General features: G+C 45.1%; 1 protein-coding gene and 1 non-coding gene across 5 annotated transcripts in view; one reads left to right on the forward strand and one right to left on the reverse strand.

Moving 5' to 3' along the window:
* The window catches only part of antxr1 (ANTXR cell adhesion molecule 1), a 164,228-nt gene that overhangs the window by 75,551 nt on the left and 67,133 nt on the right, over positions 1 to 21,544 (forward strand). For all 4 annotated transcript variants that reach the window (XR_004410216.1, XM_033013961.1, XM_033013960.1 and 1 more), the window contains exons 10-12: positions 967 to 1,065; positions 4,136 to 4,205; positions 10,062 to 10,140. Coding sequence is in view for 3 of the 4 variants with exons in the window: in XM_033013961.1 (XP_032869852.1) it covers positions 967 to 1,065; positions 4,136 to 4,205; positions 10,062 to 10,140 (248 nt within the window). In the remaining variant the exon portion in view is untranslated. The remainder of the gene's footprint in view (positions 1 to 966; positions 1,066 to 4,135; positions 4,206 to 10,061; positions 10,141 to 21,544) is intronic.
* Positions 15,031 to 15,102, reverse strand: trnap-agg. The gene has a single exon. It is a non-coding gene; the product is annotated as a tRNA-Pro (tRNA).

The following is a 21,544-nucleotide window of genomic DNA, read 5'->3' on the forward strand; positions in this document are numbered from 1 at the left end:
ATGTTAGTCCCGAAGAATGTAGTGCAAGTGTGAATTGAGCTAATTCAATGAATGTCCGAACCTCTTCAGCATGCAAAATGGCAAGTTCCATAGTTGGATTAGCTCATCTCACCTGAGGCATCAGTGGACCCACTACTGGAAGGATATGGAGAAGAGTGGAGCCAATGCATGAATGATTTGAAAATATAGAGTCATACTAGCGTAAACAGGCCCATCTCGTCTATGCCAACTAAAATGCCCCATCTAATGTAGCCCCATCCGCCTGCATTTTGCCCAAATCCCTCGTGACTTTTCCCTATCCATATACCTGACCAAGCTTTCCCATGTTCTACATTTCATTGTGTGAACATCTACGAAGCTTTAGTTTGTCCCCTTAAGAGGACAGTCACAGATCCGATCACCATACTGCAGGAGGAGAGCTCAGCAAAAGAGACCTGACCAGCAAGGTTTAATCGCCGAGGCTGAAAACATGACCTGTAACATTTTACAAAACATTCATGAAAAAAAATGGGTTCCCGTCATCATTAAATAGCAGGAAGAGAGGGTGAAGAAGGGGACAAAGCAGATTTTGGGGGGGGGGGGGGGTGTTTTTTGGGGAGTATTGCAGAATTACAATAATAAGGAGGTAGATAAAATAGATAATAAGGAGAGTTTGTCAAGTGTAGGATTACCTTCTTTGCAACAGGAGATTCTGAGAGAAGATTTAGTTGAGCTCCACCAGACATGGGATAGTTCTTTGATTCTAGTTCTCGTTCGATAAGTTCCATGTATCTGTGATATTTATGATATTAGGTTATAAGCTGAGAGATATCACACCAGCTGCAGGAGAGACAGGGCTGGCCATAAAGAGGCTTAGCAAACCATCCAGATGAAGCACAGCCAGATCGTGTCATACCGACTGAAGCCAAAGCATTTGATTACTAATCATGGTTGCTATTCTAATGATTTTTTTTTTCTTACCCTTAGAATCGTTTGAAGTTGTCGTGAGAGGGAATGGGTTTTCCCATGCTCGCAACGTGGATAAAGTTCTCTGTAGCTTCAAAATTAACGAAACTATAACTCTCAGTAAGTGATACCTGAGACGCCATGATATTTTCTTGACAAAGATGATTTGCAGGTTTATCTGCAGAGAAGTCCTTCATTCAGCTTTTGTTTAACGGTGAGGAAGGTAACAAAAAACAAACAAGAGACTTGGCAGTGGAATGGTAGGAAACTAGTTATCTCTCAAGGCACTGTAAGTTTGTTTATAACCATGCCAGTTTAGAATCAGCGATCACAAAACCCTGATGGAGTTCGACAGGGTGGATCCAGGGAGACTGTTTTCGTTGGCTGAGGAATGTAGAACCCAAGGTCACACTCAGAATAAGAGGAAGGTCATTTAGGGCTGAGATGGAGAGAGATTTCTTCATGGTGGCGAATCTTTAGTATGTTCTGCCCCCGGGATTCCAGCTGCTGTGGAGTCTCAGTCATTGATAGATTTCTGGATATCAGTTTAGTTTATTGTCACATGCACTGAACTACAGTGAAAAGCTTTAGTTGCGTGCCAACCAGTCAGCAGAAAGACAAACACATGATTACAACCTAGCCATTTAGTGTATAGATACATGATAAGGGAATCAAACGGGATAAGGGAATCTCCCCCCACCCCCTTTTTTGGGATGTAGAGGAAACCAGAGCACCCGGATGAAAACCAAGTGGTCACAGGGAGAACATACAAACTCCACACAGATAGCACGAGGTCAGGACTGAACTTGGTTCTCTGTGAGACAGCGGACCTACACATTCTTCCACTGTGCGGCTCCATTAATAATGTCCATTAATGAAGCAAAAAGGCAGATATACTCCCAAATTGACATCTGCGTACATGTTTGTACAAAGTTGGTTATCTCAACTCCCTGAATGCATTCACTCTGGTTTGGAAGCACAAACATTTCTAGCGTTCAGGACCTTTGAGGTTTGAGGCCCCTGATGTTGCTTTTTTGTATTTATGGAAAAAGCTGATCAGCGCTGTAGAGAAATACAATGATTCAAACAAAACTAAAAATCTTGCCACTGGAGGCCCATCAAGAAATGTCCAGCAGGATCGAAGCTGAACTCTCACTCTGTTTCCTGTGAAACATGCCTCAGTTTTGTGCAAATGCTTCCCCCTGAACATGTTCCAGTGCTGAATTTGGTGAGTGAGATCTAAAAGTTGAAACGTGATTCATGGCTGTCTCAGCCTGCATATAATTGCTGATTCTGATCAGCAGATTATAATCACTTGGCTCAGTTCAGTTGAGTTTACTTTATTGTCACGTGTACCGAGGTACAGTGAAACGCTTTGATTGTGTACTAACCAGTCAGTGGAAAGACAATACCCCCACCTCCAGTTTAAATTCCATTTGGAATATTTTGGAGGACCAAGAAACCAAGAAACAAGAATACATGGTTACAATCGAGCCATTTACAGTGTATAGATACATGATAAGGGAATAATGTTTAGTGCAAGGTAAAGCCAGTAAAGTCCGATCAAAAATAGTCCGAGTGTCACCAATGAGGGAGATAGTAGTATAGGACTGCTCTCTAGTTGTAGAAACATAGAAAATAGGTGCAGGAGGAGGCCATTCGGTCCTTCGAGCCATCATCGCCATTCATTGTGATCATGGCTGATCGTCCCCAATCAATAACCCATGCCTGCCTTCTCCCCATATCCCTTGATTCCACTAGCCTAGAGCTCTATCTAACTCTCTCTTAAATCCATCTACTGTAAGGCAGCAAATCTACCACTGCACCACTGTGCCACCCTGTCTATCCGCAATAACCTTTTACCCTATGCTTATCAACTAGACGCTAAACCCTGATTTAAAAATGTTCATACACTGAGCTTTCACTGCCATTTAATGGAAGAGAATATCAGTCCACTGTGAGAAAAAAATGACATTGTCTCTGTTGTAAATTGGAGACCCCCTCAATTTAAAACAGTAAGAACAAATTCTAGATTCTCCTGCAAGGAAACATCCTCTCTCTGTCCACAGTTAAGATATTTCAGGGTCTCATCTGTTTCCATCAAGTACCATCTCATTCTTTTTAACCCAAGTGAATCCAACCTTTCCCTAAAGGACTACTCATCCATTCTGGTCATTAGTCTAATAAACCTTCTCTGAACTGCTTCCAGTAACTTCCTTAAAAAAGTACGGGGAAGGCAGGAACTGATTGGGGATGATCAGCCATGATCACATTGAACTGCGGTGCTGGCTCGAAGGGCTGAATGGCCTACTCCTGCACTTATTGTCTCTTGTCTATTGTCTAAGTCATTTACGTAAGTTTTAAGTTATACGAATCCCAGCACAAGTCCCTGTTGTTGCATCTTGCCAATCAGGCCAATACACTCTCTTTTTCCGGTAAGATAGTCAATCCAATATATTATCACCTACACTGTGTGTCTTAACTTTCCACAATGATGATTGAGGCAGCACTTTATCAAATGTCTTCTGGAAATATACAGTAAGACATTCTCCAGTCACTGCTGACTTACTTTCTAATCCAGATATTAATGTGTAAAGATTTACAAGCCTACTATAAAGGAGCTGTATTTTATTCCCTGTTATTCACAAAGTAAGGAATAAATAGTCATACACCAAAGGAACAGGCCTTTCAGCCCCACTTGCCCATACTGTCCATGATGCCCCATCTGCACTAGTCCCACCTGCCTGCGTTTGGCCCATACCCACTAAATCTTTCCTTATCCATGTATGTACGTATGTATCTATCGAAATGTCTTCTAAATATTGATGTATAAATGTTGCGCTGGTCAGTGTGGAGCCGGTAGGCCAAAGGGCCTGTTTCCATACTGCAGCTCTAAACTAAACTAAACTATAGTACCTACCTCAACGACCACATCTGGTAGCTCCTTCCATGTACCCACCCAATGGAATCGAATATTGCTTGTGGTATTTGAGGCAAGCTACGCAAAGGGATATTTTTGCAAAGGAGAAACGATACGATAAAATGTATTCATCCTCGGAGGGAAATTGTTCTGCTATACTCACCAGTTTACAACACAGATAGTTTACTGGCTGCATTGAGAGTCATTACATGCTTGTGATTTACTGAAATGCTTCTGCCATCCTCACCAGAGTCTTTCTATCTCTTCCAGCTCAGAAGCCCCTGGTGGTAAAGGACACCTATTTGCTTTGTCCTGCTCCGGTGTTACAAGAAGTTAACAGGTATGTTGGGATCTGGTTTTACTCTCTGCTTCCAACCAATTCAAATGATTTATGGTTACGTCACCAGTCTGAAGAGGTGGTCCGACCCAAAACGTCACCCATCCTTTTTCTCCAGAGATGCTGCCTGACCCGTTGAGTTACTCCAGCACTATGTGTCTATCGATGGTTATGACACCATGGGCAATGTTAACAAGCATGTAGATATTTAAAAAAAGTAAGCTTGTCTGAGTGGGGATTGTATCCATTGGGGATCGTATACATAGAAACATAGAAACATAGAAAATAGGTGCAGGAGAAGGCCATTCGGCCCTTCGAGCCAGCACCGCCATTCATTGTGATCATGGTTGATTGTCCCAAATCAATAACCCGTCCCAAATCAATAAGCCTGCCTTCTCCCCATATCCCTTGATTCCACTAGCCCAGAGAGCTGTATCTAACTCTCTCTTAAATCCATCCAGTGACTTGGCCTCCACTGCCCTCTGTGGCAGGGAATTCCACAAATTCAGAACTCTCTGGGAAAACGTTTTTTTCTCACCTCAGTCTTAAATGGCTTCCCCTTTATTCTAAGACTGTGGCCCCTGGTTCTGGACTCGCCCAACATACCTTGGGGAGATCTATTTATTGTCGGCTATGAGGTCCACAGCATGCCAACCACCCCTCTCACCCAGTAGACTAATTTTACCAAGCCAATTAACCTACACACCTGTACATCTTTGGAGTGTGGGAGCGAACCGGAGCGCCCGGAGAAAACCCACACAGTCACAGGGAGAAGGTATCAACTCCATACAGACAGCGCCCGTGGTCAGGATCGAACTTGGGTCTCTAGCGCTGCAAGGCAGCAACTCTACCGCTGCACCACCGTGCTTTACATTGAATTGTTCCTGCAGTTTAGGCAACCATGCCCCTTTACCTCAACCTGAGCACTGTTTATAATAATAATAATAATAATGGATGGGATTTATATAGCGCCTTTCTAATACTCAAGGCGCTTTACATCGCATTATTCATTCACTCCTCAGTCACACTCGGTGGTGGTAAGCTACTTCTGTAGCCACAGCTGCCCTGGGGCAGACTGACGGAAGCGTGGCTGCCAATCTGCGCCTACGGCCCCTCCGACCACCACCAATCACTCACACACATTCACACACATTCACACACAGGCAAAGGTGGGTGAAGTGTCTTGCCCAAGGACACAACGACAGTATGCACTCCAAGCGGGATTCGAACCGGCTACCTTCCGGTTGCCAGCCGAACACTTAGCCCATTGTGCCATCTGTCGTCCACGTGTCATCATTTTGTTTATACACAACCAGCATCCTCTGACTGCCTATTGCTCCTCACTAACCACCAACAAAGAGTGAAAAAGGGACCATGGAATCCATTTGCTCTAAAATGGGGAAGGATAGATATTAACATTTTCTACAGTTGCGATAATCCTGAAGTTAGTATACAGAGAGTTGGGCCTCTCGCTTTTCTATGGTTTCTTTGAAAGAGAATAAGTACTTGTATACGTCTAGGTTATTGTTTGGCAAGAACTTAACTTCCCCATTTTTCTTACCATTTCCATTGAGCTGAAGGCCAAGTTGTACTTCAAAGCCAGGTGTCTTGGCTTGACTTGGCGGAGTTACAATAACTAAAGTTCAAGCTGAATAAATGGTTTGCAAAGTCTTATTTAAACAATGTCCCTTCACTCAAATATTCAATAATTTGCGCAGCATGAAACTGTTTTATATCTACCCAAGCTAAGTGGATTGAATTAATGAAATTGTGTACCTGAGAGACTAACAGGCTTGGCGATGCATTGCTAGTATACTTTTCATTAACCAAAATGGAACAGTTGGCAAGGTAAAAAGGAAAATTGGATAGTGGAAGTAAGTTAGTAGTAAAACTGAGAAACTAAGACAACTGCCTCCATGCTGGCTTAGTTCAAGTTATTCTTTCCCCCAAATCATAGAGTTATATAGCACAAAAGAATTGATAGCATGGGAAGGGTGCAATTATATTTAATTATGTGATTGGATTGAAGAGGGTACTAGAGTTACCAGGATAATGTAACATTTCATGGGGAAAGACTGGATAGGCTGGAATTGTTTTCTTTAGGGTGCATGAGGGGAGACATTATAGAGAGCTAAACAAAATAATGAGAAACATAGAGAGGGCAGATAGTAGGAAGCTTTTTCCGTAGCAGAGGTCTCTAAAATTAGAGGGCATTAGTTTAGGGTGAGGGGATCAGATGGAGAAGATTCTTGCCTTGAAGGTGGTTGGGAACTGGAATACACAAGCTGAATGGAAGGTAGGGGCATTTACTCACAGTATTTTAAGAGGTATCTGAGAAGCACTTAAGTTGCCGAGGCATGGAAGACTAAAGGGCCTGTCCCACTCGGGTGTCAGTTGCGCATCATACAGATGGCGTGCAAAGATTTTTTACATCCCAAAATCCTGGGGCGCCACGCGCGGCCGCGCGTCACTGCCTACGTCACCACGTGCGCGTTATGACGCGCGCATCGTGTGTCATGACACGTAAATGACACGCAAATGACCCCCAAGTGGGACAGGCCCTTAAGTACTGGGAAATGGGACGCTAGTCATCGTGGAAATGGTAGGTCATGCATGACTCGGCTGTCTGATGCTGTAACAGTGCGGAGACAGCCGAGCGCCATGTATGTTGTTTGACTATGATACTTGGGCACTGCTACAGGCCATTTAACCCACAAGCCATTCAGCCCATGTTGACTCTCAAAGTGCACCATTATATGAATCATGCACTAACCCCATTTTATCCACTTCCCCAAAATTGAGAAAAGGGATTAGGTCTTTGGAAGAGACAGGGTGAGAGGAGATATTGCCCAGATAATTGTGGGAGTTGGTAGATTTGTAGTAGTGGGATCACGTGGGAGGTGATGGAAATGTCGGAGGATGATGTGTTGGATACTGAGGCTGGGGAGGTGAAATTTGAGGACCAGGGTAACTCTGTCCATGTTACGTCTGGTGGGGGAGGGGGAGTGAGAGCAGAAGTTCAGGACACAGAGGAGACACGTGCAAGGGCCCCGTCTATGAGAGAAGGGGGGGGGGGGGAGGGGCCCCACGATCCCTAAAGAAAGAGGACATCTCGGATGTCTTAGTATGGAAAACTATATTTGGCTTCAAACCTGCAGAGAAGGTGACCAGTGGAGATTGTTAAAAAAAGATGCAGTTCCCTGGTGGTATCATGGCCACAGAGGATAGATGGGACCAGCTAACACCAAGCAGTGGAAAGATTGTAGCAGAGGGAATGGGAAGAAAAAGAGAATTTAGTGTATGAGCAATCCAATGTGTTAATCCGGTGTGAAAGTCAAAGCATCAAAGAGCATCAAAGCATCATCTGAAGAATGATGGTGTAACGCCCCAAAACATCACCCATTCCTTCTCTCCAGAGATGCTGACTGTCCCGCTGTGTCACACCAGCATTTTGTGTCTATCTTTGGTTTAGAAACATAGAAACGTAGAAAATAGGTGCAGGAGGAGGCCATTTGGCCCTTCGAGTCAGCACCGCCATTCATTGTGATCATGGCTGATCATCCCCTATCAATAACCCGTGCCTGCCTTCTCCCCATATCCCTTGACTCCACTAGCCCCTGCAGCATCTGTAGTTCCTTCATACACAAAACATCACGGTGGTCGGGAGTTGAACGATCCAATATCAATTGAATGGAACCCAGGTCAATCCTTGGAAAGTCCTTCCCAAACAGTTTTGAATTAATATAATATTTGGACCCTTTCCACAAAGTGGTTATGCCTTTGTCATGCTACGAAATAAAATATTGGTTGTTCGTTTGGTTTATTGCCTCCCATTTGGAAAATAAAGCATTGTGGCTATTACTCCTCCGCAAAATTCCTTCTCTCCTGTCACTTTGGCTCATGCTGGTTACACAATCCATTGCTGCCACATGTTCATGGTAATTATTCCTTCACTTCCACGACAAGTTGGAAGACTCCTCGCTTCATTTGAATGCTCTTTGGCTGCACGGCCCAGCACGTTGATTGTTTGGCTTGACTGCTGCTCTGAATTGCAGGAGATGTTGAGCATGAAAACCAGAGGGCTCCTAAATCACTTCGAGCATCAACTTCAATTATTCCTGAAGGATTAAGGTTGTGTCCAAAATGAAATTTGATACACCCACCAGCGCTGTCATTTATCTTTCATCATCGGACCTGAAAATCTGCAGTCAGCTCACCAATTATATCTTGGATGGACATGCTGATGTCCTCCACTGAAGGCCTCGCCATAGTATTTGGGAGGAACACCAGTGACACTGATCACCACCTGGCTAAGGGTGCGGAAATGGGAGGGAGGAAAGATAACTCCTGTGTCCCCCCTGCTCCTCCTGGAGTATCCGTTTACATTCACCCTTCACCAAGACCTGGTTCACTTCTCAGCAGCAGTAATGAACTTCTGTTCGAGTTACGGCAGGAATTCGTGACAGAGAAAACATGGCTAAGAAATGCAGATGCCGGTTTACACCAAAGATGGAGACAAAGTGCAGGAGTAACTCAGCGCGTCAGGCAGTATTTTTCAGTTTTAGTTTTAGTTTCAGAGATACTTCACGGAAACAGGCCCTTCAGCCCACTGAGTCCACGCCAACGAGCGATCCCCGCACACTTAACACTATATCTTACACACGAGGGACAATTTACTATTTTACCGGAGCAAATTAACCTACACACCCTGTATGTATTTGGAGTGTGGGAGGAACCAGGGCACCCGGAGAAAACCCAACGCATTATCTATCCATGTTCTCCAGAGATGCTGCCTGACCCGATGAGTTACTCCAGCATCTTGTGCCCTTTCCACCCCGAATGTGCTGATTTGACTCCTGCCTAATGAGTCTCCTTATTTCTATATAAACTCTCCTCATTAAAATCACATCTTTAACTAAACCACTAAGTCAGTGAGAAACGTATCAAAAGTAAATAAGGAACTCGATGTCCATGGTGGAAAGTGAGCGTGGGTTTTATGGGGCTGGAACATATTGTCAGGGGTGGTGGTGGAGGGTAGTCAGTCGTGATTTGCATCCAACCGAACCTCTGACTGGGCTGATGCTCAATGGTATTAGTGGCACTGTGAGGCAGCAACACCACCAGCTGTGCCACTGTGCCACCCTTGCAAGCTGTGCTCGCTCATTCACTCTAGAATAGGGTGGCACAGTGGGGGCAGCCATAAAGCTGCTGCCTAATAATGCCCCTGTCCCACTTAGGAAACCTGAACGGAAACTTCTGGAGACTTTGCGCCCCACCCAAGGTTTCCGTACGGTTCCCGGAGGTTGCAGGTGGTTGCCAGAGGTTGCAGGTAGTGGAAGCAGTTAGGGAGACTGACAAAAATCCCCGGGAACCGCACGGAAACCTTGGGTGGGGTGCAAAGTCTCCAGAGGTTTCCGTTCAGGTTACCTAAGTGAGACAGGGGCATTATCGCGCCACAGATCCAGGTGCGATCCTGACTACTGGTACTGTCTGTACAGAGTTTGTACGTTCTCCCTGTGACCACGTGGGTTCTCTCCGGGTGCTCCGGTTTCCTCCCACATCCCAATGACGTGCAGGTTTGTAGGTTAATCTGTAAATTATCCCTGGTGTGCAGGATAGAACTAGTGTATGGATGAACGTGGTCAGCGCGGACTTAGTGGGCCGAGCGGCCTGTTGCCACGTTATATCCTTCAACTAAATCTCCCCACCCAACACTTTCAGCAGAAAGAAATTCAAGTTAGTTCTGTCGGTACTGCACACATCGTGCAAAAGAATATACTTGTGCTAAATAAATGTACGTTCAATGTATGTTTTCTCCTTGGATCTCGTCGAGAAATTGACGTAATGTTTTCCTTTCAGGAAGGTGTTCTTGCAGGTCAGCATGAATGATGGTCTTAGCTTCATTTCCAGCTTCGTCACCATCAAGACCGTCCACTGTGTGAGTAAATCGTTCACCTTACACTTGACAACCCATTACCAACTTTTCCATCTGCAGCATTTAAATGATAATATCTCCCTTTTCCCATTAAGGCAACAACAAGGTGAAGCTTCATCATCTTTTCTATTATCGGGTGACATTTTTGTTTGGAGCAAGTTGACAAATCTGACACTTTTTAATTAAACTGGAATTTGCCTGCTCCTCTATGCATCCTTTGTCTCTGGAATAGCAGCACATGCAGCCCCAAATCCTCTTCAATACTGAAGAATTTTTCCTGGATCGTGTGTGTGAATTTCTCAATGCTTTATTATGTATAATTCCTGCTTCAGGAGGAAAGAATCTGGTTTAATCTAGGGTGCCAAGTGAATTGGCTAGGATATTCTCCATTTCACTCCTCCCCACGTATTAATCTGGGCTTTATCCGTCTATCCTGAGACCAAAAGGAAGAAGGAATTAATCTCTTTGTACTTTTGGAATATTGTGTTGACACTGAGCAGTTCATTTGCTTTCTGTCGAGTCTGATTGACTGAGGCAGCCGATCCCTTGCTATAAGACTCAAGCCACACCAAAGTATATTGTCAGATGTGCTTGCTTACTCAGTATTCAGCCTTGTGTCTGTGGAAACTCACAATAGAAATGCTGGCCATTATGAAATACACACTAATCAGGGCAATCTAGTTGGAAAGAAGAAGAAGAAAAAAAGGTTCTCATAACTTCATAGAGTCATAGAGAATCTTACAGCGAGTAAACAGACCCCTCGGCCCAACTTGCTCATGTCAACCAACATGCCACACTATACTAGTCCCACCTGCTTGCATTCGGCTCATAACCCTCTAAACCTATTCTATCCATGTACCTGTCTGAATGTTTCTTAAACGCTGTGATAGTACATGCCTCATCGACCTCCTCCGGCTGCTCGTTCCATACACCCAACACCATTTGTGCAAAAAAGGTTGCCTTTTAATGATAATGGGAATAACGTTTAATGTAAGGCTTCGAGGGATATAGCCGAATTGCAGACAAATAGGACTAGTTTAGATGGGGCATCTTGGTCAGCAAGGACGAGTTGGGCTGAACGGCCTGTATGACTATATATGACCCTTGTATTGAGCTGTAGGACTATGACTAGCATTCATGAATGGTCTATGCTTGCCTTGGCTTCTCATGTTCTGAGAAACCACAGCTATTCTGAGCACAGGACCATCCTGCAAATAGCAAGAGTTCAATGACTTGGTATTATTGTCTGAAGGAGGAAGACTGAACATAATACTGCAGGGACGGTTTGGGAAGCTTTGAGGTCTTTAGTATCCGCTTGAACCACTGTAATCAGAGCGTTGCCGCTGAAGAACAAATACTTGACTGTATACCATGACCTTTTGACTTTGTGATGTGTTACCAAGCAACCATACAAATACAATTGTACTACTTGCCTTATGTGAAGCAAACATTTCCGTCTATTTTGAGCTGTTACGTCCTGATTGTCAACTATACCTTCTTGCTCCCATAGCAGTTTATCAATCAGATCTATTTCAGTTGTTAATCCTCCTTTGTGTTGCATTTCTCAATGTGCCTGTGTCCTTCTGAACCACTGCCCTGAATTGGCCATCTCTATCCTGTTAACACTTCATGTCTTTAAAAGGTCAGACCTAATGCATCGAATCAGCCAATAGGCCCACAGAATAGCACACAGAACTCATTTAGAAGTACGTTTAAGAAGGAACTGCAGATGCTGGAAAATCAGCCTGAAGAAGGAGTTCGACCCGAAACGTTGCCAATTTCCTTCGCTCCATAGATGCTGCCTCACCCGCTGGTGTGAGAAAATTGAGTTTCTCCAGCATTTTTATCTACCTTCATTTAGAAGTACATTCAACTCAAGAATCAAGTGTGTTTTATTGTCATATGTCCCAGATTTAGAACATGGAAATTCTTAGAACATGGAATGAACACAACAGAATATGTTCAAGTTCAAATGAGTTTATGTAAACATAGTACTCTGTAAACAATATAATTAATGAGGAAAAAAGTTCAGTGTATATATATATAATATATATATATATTTATATACACACACATATACATACATACACATAAAAATAAACAAACAATAATGGTGCAAAATGGTAAAACCAATCCCCGCAAGTCTATGTCGTTCAGAGCTTATTTGGAGGTTGTAGTGTTTAGGGCTATAGGCTGTAGGGTTCTGTTCCAGAACCTGCGTCTGCAGCTTTCAGGCTACTAAATCTTCCTCCCGATTGCAATACGCTCAAAACTCTCTGACAAAAATCAGTGCAACTTCAAACTAACCGAGGAGGCCAAGTTATTGGATATTTTTACAGAGGGGATTGACTGATCCTTGATTAGTCAGGGCGTCAGGGGTTATGGGGAGAAGGCAGGAGAATGGGGTTAGGAGGGAGAGATACAGTAGATTAGCCATAATTGAACGGCGGAGTAGACTCGATGGGCCGAATGGCCTATTTCTGCTCCAAGAACTGATAAGCTATCAGTCACAAAGCCATGGGACCACACTTGGTGATATTATCTGTTCAAATCAAAGTCACGATGAAATGTCTTTTAAGAGTTTCTTAAACTTGTGCAGGAGCTTTCCGTTTAATACAATAATTCACTGTGTCAGTTTGTGAACAAATAATTTGTTAAATCTGCATGTTCCATTCAAGCGCTGAGCCGGGGAGCATGACATCTTGTACATACATTCCCCAAAACCTCTCTGAATTCTCCAAGATGATCCACACCCCTCAAGAGACCGTTTCCTCAAAAACTTAAGTCGGCTGCCCACTCTCTCCAGATTGAAGATTGAACCAAAGTTGTTTCAGGTTTCCAGTTAGCCACAAGGATTTCCTATTTTGGCTGAGAGTAAATTAAATGGTTTATCTTCAACCAGACCTGGAGGATTCAATGCCCAGCAGGATTTTGTATAGGTTAAGCTAAAACTAATTGAGCCTCTCCAGCAGATAAATAATTCCTTGTATGGAGCTTAGTATTTTTTGACAACAATTTTGCATGACCAGAGTCGTCATTCAGGATCAAGGGAAAATGAAGTGAAGCCTTTTCATATGCTGAGAGAATGGAGCAGCTGGGCTTGTACACTCTGGAGTTTAGAAGGATGAGAGGGTATCTCATTAAACATATAAGATTGTTAAGGGCTTGGGCACACTAGAGGCAGGAAACATGTTCCCGATGTTGGGGGAGTCCAGAACCAGGGGCCACAGTTTAAGAATAAGGAGTAAGCCATTTAGGACGGAGACGAGGAAACACTTTTTCTCACAGAGAGTGGTGAGTGTGGAATTTTCTGCCTCAGAGGGTGGTGGAGGCAGGTTCTCTAGATGCTTTCAAGAGAGAGCTAGATAGGGCTCTTAAAAATAGCGCAGTCAGGAGATAAGGCAGGAACGGGGTACTGATTGGGGATGATCAGCCATGATCACATTGAATGGCGGTGCTGGCTCGAAGGGCCAAATGGCCTGCTCCTGCACCTATTGTCTATTGCCTTCTATTATCCACAGTCCCATTATTTCACCAGGGGTCTGCGTTGTTTTTTTAGTTTAGTTAGGAGATTCAGCGTGGGAGGAGGCCCTTTGGCCCACTGAGTCCATGCAGGCCATCGATCACCCGTTCGTACTAGTTCCATACTATCTCACTTTGGCATCCACTCACTGCACACTAGGGGGCGCAATTTACAGCGGCCAATTTGTATGTGGCCTACAAACCCTTTGGTAATTGGGAAGAAACCTGGAGATATCCCTCGGTCACAGGGTGAATGTGTAAACTGCACGTGGACAGACAGCACCCGAGGTCGGGATCGAACCTGGGTCTCTGGCGCTGTGAGGCAGCAGCTCGGCCAGCTGAGTTCCATAGCTTCCACCAGTGTTTTGATAAATCAAGCTTACAGCTTAATGTGATTCAGTTCAACCTTCACAACTGCACCATGGTGGCGCAGCGGTAGAGTTGCTGCCTTACAGTGTTTACAACGCCAGAGACCCGGGTTCGATCCTGACTATGGGCGCTGTGTGTACGGAATTTTTCGTTCTTCCCGTGACCGCATGTGTTTTCTCCGAGAACTTCAGTTTCCTCCCACACTCCCAAAGACGTACAGGAATGTAGGTTAATCGGCTTGGTGTCCCTAGTGGAGGATAGCATTAGTGTGCGGGATCGCTGGTCGGTGCAAACTCGGAAGCCGAAGGGCCTGTTTCTGCGATGTATCTCCAAAAAAAACTAAACTATGCTGTGCTTCTTCCTTCCCCTCCCCTTCCCAGCTCTCCCACTCTCCCTCTCCCCCCTTCCCAGCTCTCCCACACTCCCCCTTCCCCTCTCCTTCCCAGCAGTCCCACAAGCCTACCGTCTCTGCTTCTTCCTTTCTTTTTCCCTCCCCCCCCCGACATCTATCTGAAGACGGGTCTTGACCTGAAACGTCGCCTATTCCTTCTCTCCATAGATGCTGCCTCGCCCGCTGAGTTTCTCCAGCATTTTTGTCTACCTTAGGTGTCATATCGGGTCGGTTCTTCAGTTTGAAGGAGGGACCTGACTCGAAACATCACCTATCCATATTCTCCAAAGATGCTGCCTGAACCGCTGAGTTACTCCAGCACTTTGTGCCCTTTTATCTGCAGTTTTCTGTTATTTTCAGCAGTAGCAGTTGTTCCTCTGAGCTGCTCTTGTATGATTCACAGCAGAGAGCTTCCTTTGACTTCTCAGAAGATCAGTGAATGCTGGATATATGCGGCAGGCACAAATATGCAGGCTGGATTATATGCAGCAGGCCAATGGAAAATGGTGGTTTTAACACCAAGGCGTGAAGCCCTCATGTCAAGAGACATGAAATTGAGACACTCTTGAGGAAATAGTTCAGTTCCGTTTACAGTGAAAAGCTTTAAAGGAGGGCTCATCCGGGATTTGAACCCGGGACCTCTCGCACCCTAAGCGAGAATCATACCCCTAGACCAACGAGCCTGTCTTGTCCTCAATTGCTGCCATATCTTCCCAGTGTTTACGAATGGCACTTTTTCTCTCCAGTTTTTCTTCTGCAGCAAAGGCAGAACAGGAATGAATTTAATTCCAACGTGGGGAAAGATTGCATGTATGCATCAAATTACAGTCAGCTGCTCTGCTTGGCCCTCTAATGGCAGCTCAGTTCTACATTCCAACCTGCAGCTCGAGAACCACATATTATTTTGCCTCAAAGAGTCAATTTTCTGTGATTAAAATCACTTGCGTTTCCTTCCAAGCTTCCTATTTAAATGCATGGCGTGAGAGGATCTAGGTATCTTTTCTGAAACAAAACATCAGGAACTGTATTCAGATAGAGACAAATTGCTGGAATAACTCAGCGGGACAGGCAGCATCTATGGAGAGAAGGAATGGGTGACGTTTCGGGTCGAGACCCTTCTGCAGCCTTGGATCTCGACCCGCAATGTCACCCATTCTTTCCAGAGATGCTGCCCGTCCCGTTGAGTTACTCCAGCATTTTGTGTCTATCTTCGATTTAAAACAGCATCAGGAGTTCTTTTCTGCACAGGAACTGTTCTCAATTTGTCATTGAGTGCAAGTACATCTAACATGATGTCGAAACAAGGAACTGCAGGTGCTGGTTTACAAAGAAGGATGTAAAGTACTGGAGTAACTCAACGCATCAGACAGCCTCCCTGGATGCTGCCTGACCCGCTGAGTTACTCCAGCACTTTATGTCCTTCTATATTTAGCACGAGATACAGATAGGCAGATTCTCCATCAGTCTGGAGCGCTGTGTGGGGATGTTTCACAATTCCATCCTCCACCACACCACATCCCAAAGGCTAGCTCTCACTTGCAGGCCCTGCATATGCTCTGGAATGCAGCATTGAGCTAAATACTGATTCACTCTACTGGGTCAGAACTTTGTTAAGTTTGTGGCGTAGCCAAGCAAAACAAAAAGTGGAGCAGCTGGAGCAACTCAGGGGGAGGGGAAGAGAACTGTGAGGGTGGCACGGTGGCACAACCGGTAGAGCTACTACCCCACAACATCCGGAGACCCGGGTTCGATCCTGACCTTGGGTGCTGTCTGTGCAGAGTTTGAATGCTCTCCCTGTGAGGGGTGCGTTTCCTCCGGGTGCTCCAGTTTCCTCCCACATTCCAAAGGCGTGCGGGTTTGTAGGGCGATTGGCTTCTGTAAATTGCCCCTAGTCCGTAGGAGGTGGATGCCAAAGTGGGATAACGTAGAACTAGTGTGAACGGGTGATCGACGTTCGGCGTGGACTTGGTGTCTCGAAGTGACTCCCTCTATCCCTCTTTGACTGATACTCGATGTCTATCCCTCTTTGACCAATATCCCTCGAAACCTGTCCTATCCATGTACATGTCTAAATGTTTCTTAAACATTGCAATAGTACCTGCCTCAAATACCTCCTCCGTCAGCTCGTTCCATACACCTAACAGCCCTTTGTGTGAAAAAGTTACCCCTCAGGTTCCTATTAAATCTTTTCCCCCTCAACTTAAACCTATGTCCTCTGGTTCTCGATTCCCCTATTCTGGGCAAGAGACTCAGTGCGTTTCCCCGATCTATTCCTCTCATGATTTTGTACACCTCCATAAGGTGACTTGTCATCCCCCTGCGCTCCAAGGAATGCAGTCCAAATCTGCTTAACATCTTCCCATAGCTCAGGCACTCGACTCCTCGTAAATCTTTTCTGCACTCTTTCCAACTTGACAAGATCTATCCTATAACATGGTGCCCAGAACTGAACACAATGCTCTTGTGCGATGGGTGGTGGGTTGACACGATGGGTCTTGAAGCTCTCTACCCACCCTGCTGAAAAGCACAATGGAGTGGTTAATTTTCATTTCCAACCGCTGCATGTGCTTCTTATTTCATCCATCCCCTGCATATCCATGTGACTACAGAAATGCAAATGTCACTTTCATGTCTACCTCCATCACCAGCCCTAGCGGCCCACTCCAGGCACCCACACGTCTGTGTAAATAGATTTTACCTTAAAAACCGTGCCCATAAAACTGACTCTTAACATCAACTTAAAATGTTGCCATCACACCTTAAATGCTATGTCTTCTGGTCTATAACATTTCCACCATGAGAAAAATGTTCTAAACGTCTACCATATCAATGCCCCTCTTAATTTTATATATATATATTGGTGCTGTTCATTGATCCGTTTTGGTAAATATGACAATAAAGCACTCTTAACTCTTGATATACTTCTATTAGGTCTCCCCTCACCCTCGTGACGTTGTAGACATAATAATCCATACTTGTCCAAAGTCTCCCTATAGCTAATACCTTTTCTAACCTAGGTAACTGGATTGTTATTCTGTGGTTACTATTTTCCACTGACGGGCGGAAGGCAACTCAAACTAAAATGGTCTCACGCAAAGTGAAGCGGCATCTCAGCGGTAGAGTTGCTGCCGTACAACGTTTACAGCGCCAGAGACCCGGGTTCGATCCTGGCTACAGGTGCTTGTCTGTACGGGCTTTGTACGTTCTCCCCGGGACCTGTGTGGGTTTTTTCCGAGATCTTCGTTTTCCTCCCACACTCCAAAGACGTACAGATTTGTTGGTTAATTGGCTTGGTATAAATGTGAAAAATTGTCCCTAGTGCAGGATAGTGTTATGGCCCTGTCCCACGGTACGAGTTCATTCCAAGAGCTCTCCCGACTTTGCCCTGATTCGAACTCGGAGATTTACGGACGCTCGTCGGTACACAGGGCTCTTGAGGACATTTTTCAACATGTTGAAAAATCTTCAAGTTCAAGTTCAAGTGAGTTTATTGTCATGTGTCCCTGTATAGGACAATGAAATTCTTGCTTTGCTTAAGCACACAGAAAAATAGTAAGGCATTTACTACAGTACAGATAAATGTGTCCATATACCATGATATAAATATATACACACATGAATAAATAAACTGTAAATAAAGTGCAAATAACAGAAAGTGGTTGTTAATAATCAGAGTTTTGTCCGAGCCAGGTTTAATAGCCTGATGGCTGAGGGGAAGTAGCTATTCCTGAACCTGGTTGTTGCAGTCTTCAGGCTCCTGTACCTTCACGAGTCTTCCCGAGCTTACCTGCCATTAGCGAGTCTTCCCGAGTACCTGCCGTTAGCGTTACGAGCCACTAAGAGACGTCCCCGAGGATCGACGTACCCGCTACGTTCATTCTCGGTGCTTACCACGAGTTTGATTTATTTTTAAACTCAGGCGAGCTCTTGGAATGAACTCGTACCGTGGGACAGGGCCATTAATTTGGGGTATTGCTGGTCGGTGCTGGCTCGGTGGGCCTGTTTCCACGCTGTATCTCCAAACTAAACTAAAGGCAGCCTCAGTGGTCGAGGGGCGTGTTTCCGTGCTGCCTGACTCCTTGACCATCTTCTTACTTCACATTTGAGAATTACTGAGCTCTTTGATGCTCTGAGTTATTCCCACTTCCGGTTTTGGAAATCTGTGGCTGGAAAGCCGGAGGAGGGAAAGAGACAGCGGAGGAAGAGTTATATTATTGAAAGCTTTGACCTGAGCAAGGATGACTCTGTTCCTTTCAAAAGTTAGAAGAAGAGGTGAGATAATAAGAGGGGATATGTGGGGGGAGGAGGCAACACAAAGTATGAAAGTCATCGTTTGAAAGTACACAATATTCCTTCCCCCTCTTCATTATAAACCTTAAGTAACCTCGCGTTACTTGGCGATTTGGAAGAAAGCCATGGCACTATCCCAGCTTAGCAACACAGATCCTGGGCTGGAGCCTTGGTCTAATCTGTTCCAAATTCATTTGGCCTGTGTCAGAAAGGCTAGAGAGCAGAAAGTATAATGAAAAGGATTAAGTTGATGGCTTTTTTCACAAGCCTTACTTACGCCATCCATTCCTGTGACAGAGTATCACTTACCCGCAGTGCTTAAAGGTTTTTACATGGGTGGACAAACAACGAAACTTCCCATTTCCAAACCAGCCAACACGCTCATTTTTCAGATCCCCAAAGAAACCACAAAGACTTTACAGCTGGCCCTTCCAATTCAAGATTTAACCCTCTAATTCTCATTCAAAATTCATTTTGCAAGCTCAAAAAAATTGATCTTTAGTACAAGCTAATCTCATTCAGAGCAGTTCTCATCCTTGATAGACACAAAGTACTGGAGCAAGGTGGGTCAGGCACTATAACTGGAAATCATGGAGAGGTGATGTTTCAGATGGGGACCCTTCTTCACTGATTATTGGGGGGGGGGGGGGAGGAAAGAAAATTGGAAGAGGGGAGGGGCAGTCAGTGCTGTTCCTCCAGTTTGACAATGGACAATAGGTGCAGGAGTAGGCCATTTGACCCTTTGAGCCAGCACCGCCATTCAATGTGATCATGGCTGATCATCCCCAATCAGTACCCCGTTCCTCCCCATATCCCCATGACTCCACTATTTTTAAGAGCCTAGCTCTCTCATGAAAGCATCCAGAGAATTTTTTTCTCTCTTTTTTGTATGGCTTTGTAAATATTTGATTAGTGTATAAATGTAAATAATTTGGTGTACATATAGCTGTTGGTGTACATATGGTGTACATATAGCTGCTGGTGTACATATGGTGTACATGTAGCTGCTAAATTTGTATACGATAATTATAAGCAGTTGAATAAGGGGTGGGAATTAATAAGCTTTGGCTTCTTCCTGCTCCTTTTCTGACACATACGATTTCATTTATTTATAGATATTGTTTATGACACTTTATAAATATTCTTGTTTTGTTTTTTGTACGCTGTTTCACACTTGCTTTTTATTCTTTTATTCTGTTCGAAAGAAAGAATTAACTAAATAAAGAAATAAATAGATATGTGTAGGCTGCTGTGTGTAGGTTGAGAAAGGACTGCATGTAAACAAAAGTCGCATTGGAACCGAGTGTGCCAAATTCAAATGTAGGGTTTTGGGGGGAAAAAACGTGAAATTGCTAAATATTTTTAGAAATGTTAGCTGGTTACCTAAGAATTATAGTTGCTTAAATAGCGGATGAATGAGGAATTATCCTCAAATCACCATCCATAATCACAAATTAACTGAGGTTTTACTTCGGAGTCACGTAAGTGACTACATGAAGAACCCGCCAGTACGCATGTGTGTCATTATCGCTACACGCATTGTCAACAAGTCATTACGAGGGGAGGACGTTCCTCCCAAACGGCAGGGTTGAACCTGCAACAAGTAAGGTAGGAGAACTTAGTTTCTTGACTTACCTTTTTTACAGGCAGGCTGATGAAAACTGACTGGGGAGAGTCTGCAGAACTGCAGGCAGCCAGCAACGGCCGGGGGCACCACTATCTCCCTTAAACGGGAGCCAGAGCCGACCTCAGCTCCAGCAGGACGCCGACAGCGGTGGAGCATTCTGGAGCCGTCATTCCGACGGCTCGGACAACAGCCCCACGGACCTATACTACATGGGTCCGAGGGGCTGGAAGGTGCTGGGGTTTTTCCACAGCACTAAAAATAGCGGCAAGCGGTCAGTGCCCGAGAGCACCGAGTACGCGTTGGAGCCGCTGGGCCTGGGTCGCGAGCGGCCAGTTCCCCGAGAGGACTGGACCGCGTTGGAGCACCCAGGCCCAAGGAGAAGGAGGGGCACAGTGCGGGAAGCACTGCACCGCGTTGTTTAAAACTACCAGACCTGCGGCTGCGAGCGGCCAGCTCCCCGAGAGGACTGGACCGCGTTGGAGCACCGCAGGCCCAAGTACAGAAGGAGCGGCACAGTGCGGGAAGCACTGCACCGCGTTAAAACTGTCATACCTGCGGTTTGCGAGCGGCCAGCTCCCCGAGGGACTGAACCGCGTTGGAGCACCGCAGGCTAACGGCAGTACGGGCGGCTCAGTGCTGTGAGCACTGCACCGCGCTTTGGAGCACCGCAGGCCAACGGGGATACAGGCGGCACAGTGACCGTGTACATTGCACCGCATTGGCACTGAGGGGCCTGCACCTGCGAGAACATACCGTTTTGCAGCGATGCAGGTCCAAGGAGAAATCCTCCAGTGGGTAAGTCCCATAGCAGCACCTTATACAGGGCTGTATTTCACTTCTACTATTACAGGGAAGTGGTTGAGGAAAAGACAGACTCAGGGAGAAGGAAGCAGCACCTTTTCTATAGGGCTATAATCATGCTTCTCTCTCCCCAGTAGACTCTTCTGTCAGAAGAGTGCTGGGGTCAAGTCTAGGGCAAACCCTGGACAGGTAAACAGATGTAAGAGCTGTAACAATGAGGTGATGCCTTTTCTAAGTCACAAAGTACATAGAGTGCATTATTGGTCCTTTCCTGATAGAAATACAGGAATACTTATGTTGTGACTGAAGGATTTAGCAGTCCAAAAATTTACTGACAAATTCCATTCCCATCTGGGAAGTCACACGGGAATGTCTGTCTATGTTTCAGGGGGAACAACAGTACAGCT

This window comes from Amblyraja radiata, chromosome 39, assembly GCF_010909765.2.
Source record: "Amblyraja radiata isolate CabotCenter1 chromosome 39, sAmbRad1.1.pri, whole genome shotgun sequence".
NCBI lineage: Eukaryota > Metazoa > Chordata > Chondrichthyes > Rajiformes > Rajidae > Amblyraja > Amblyraja radiata.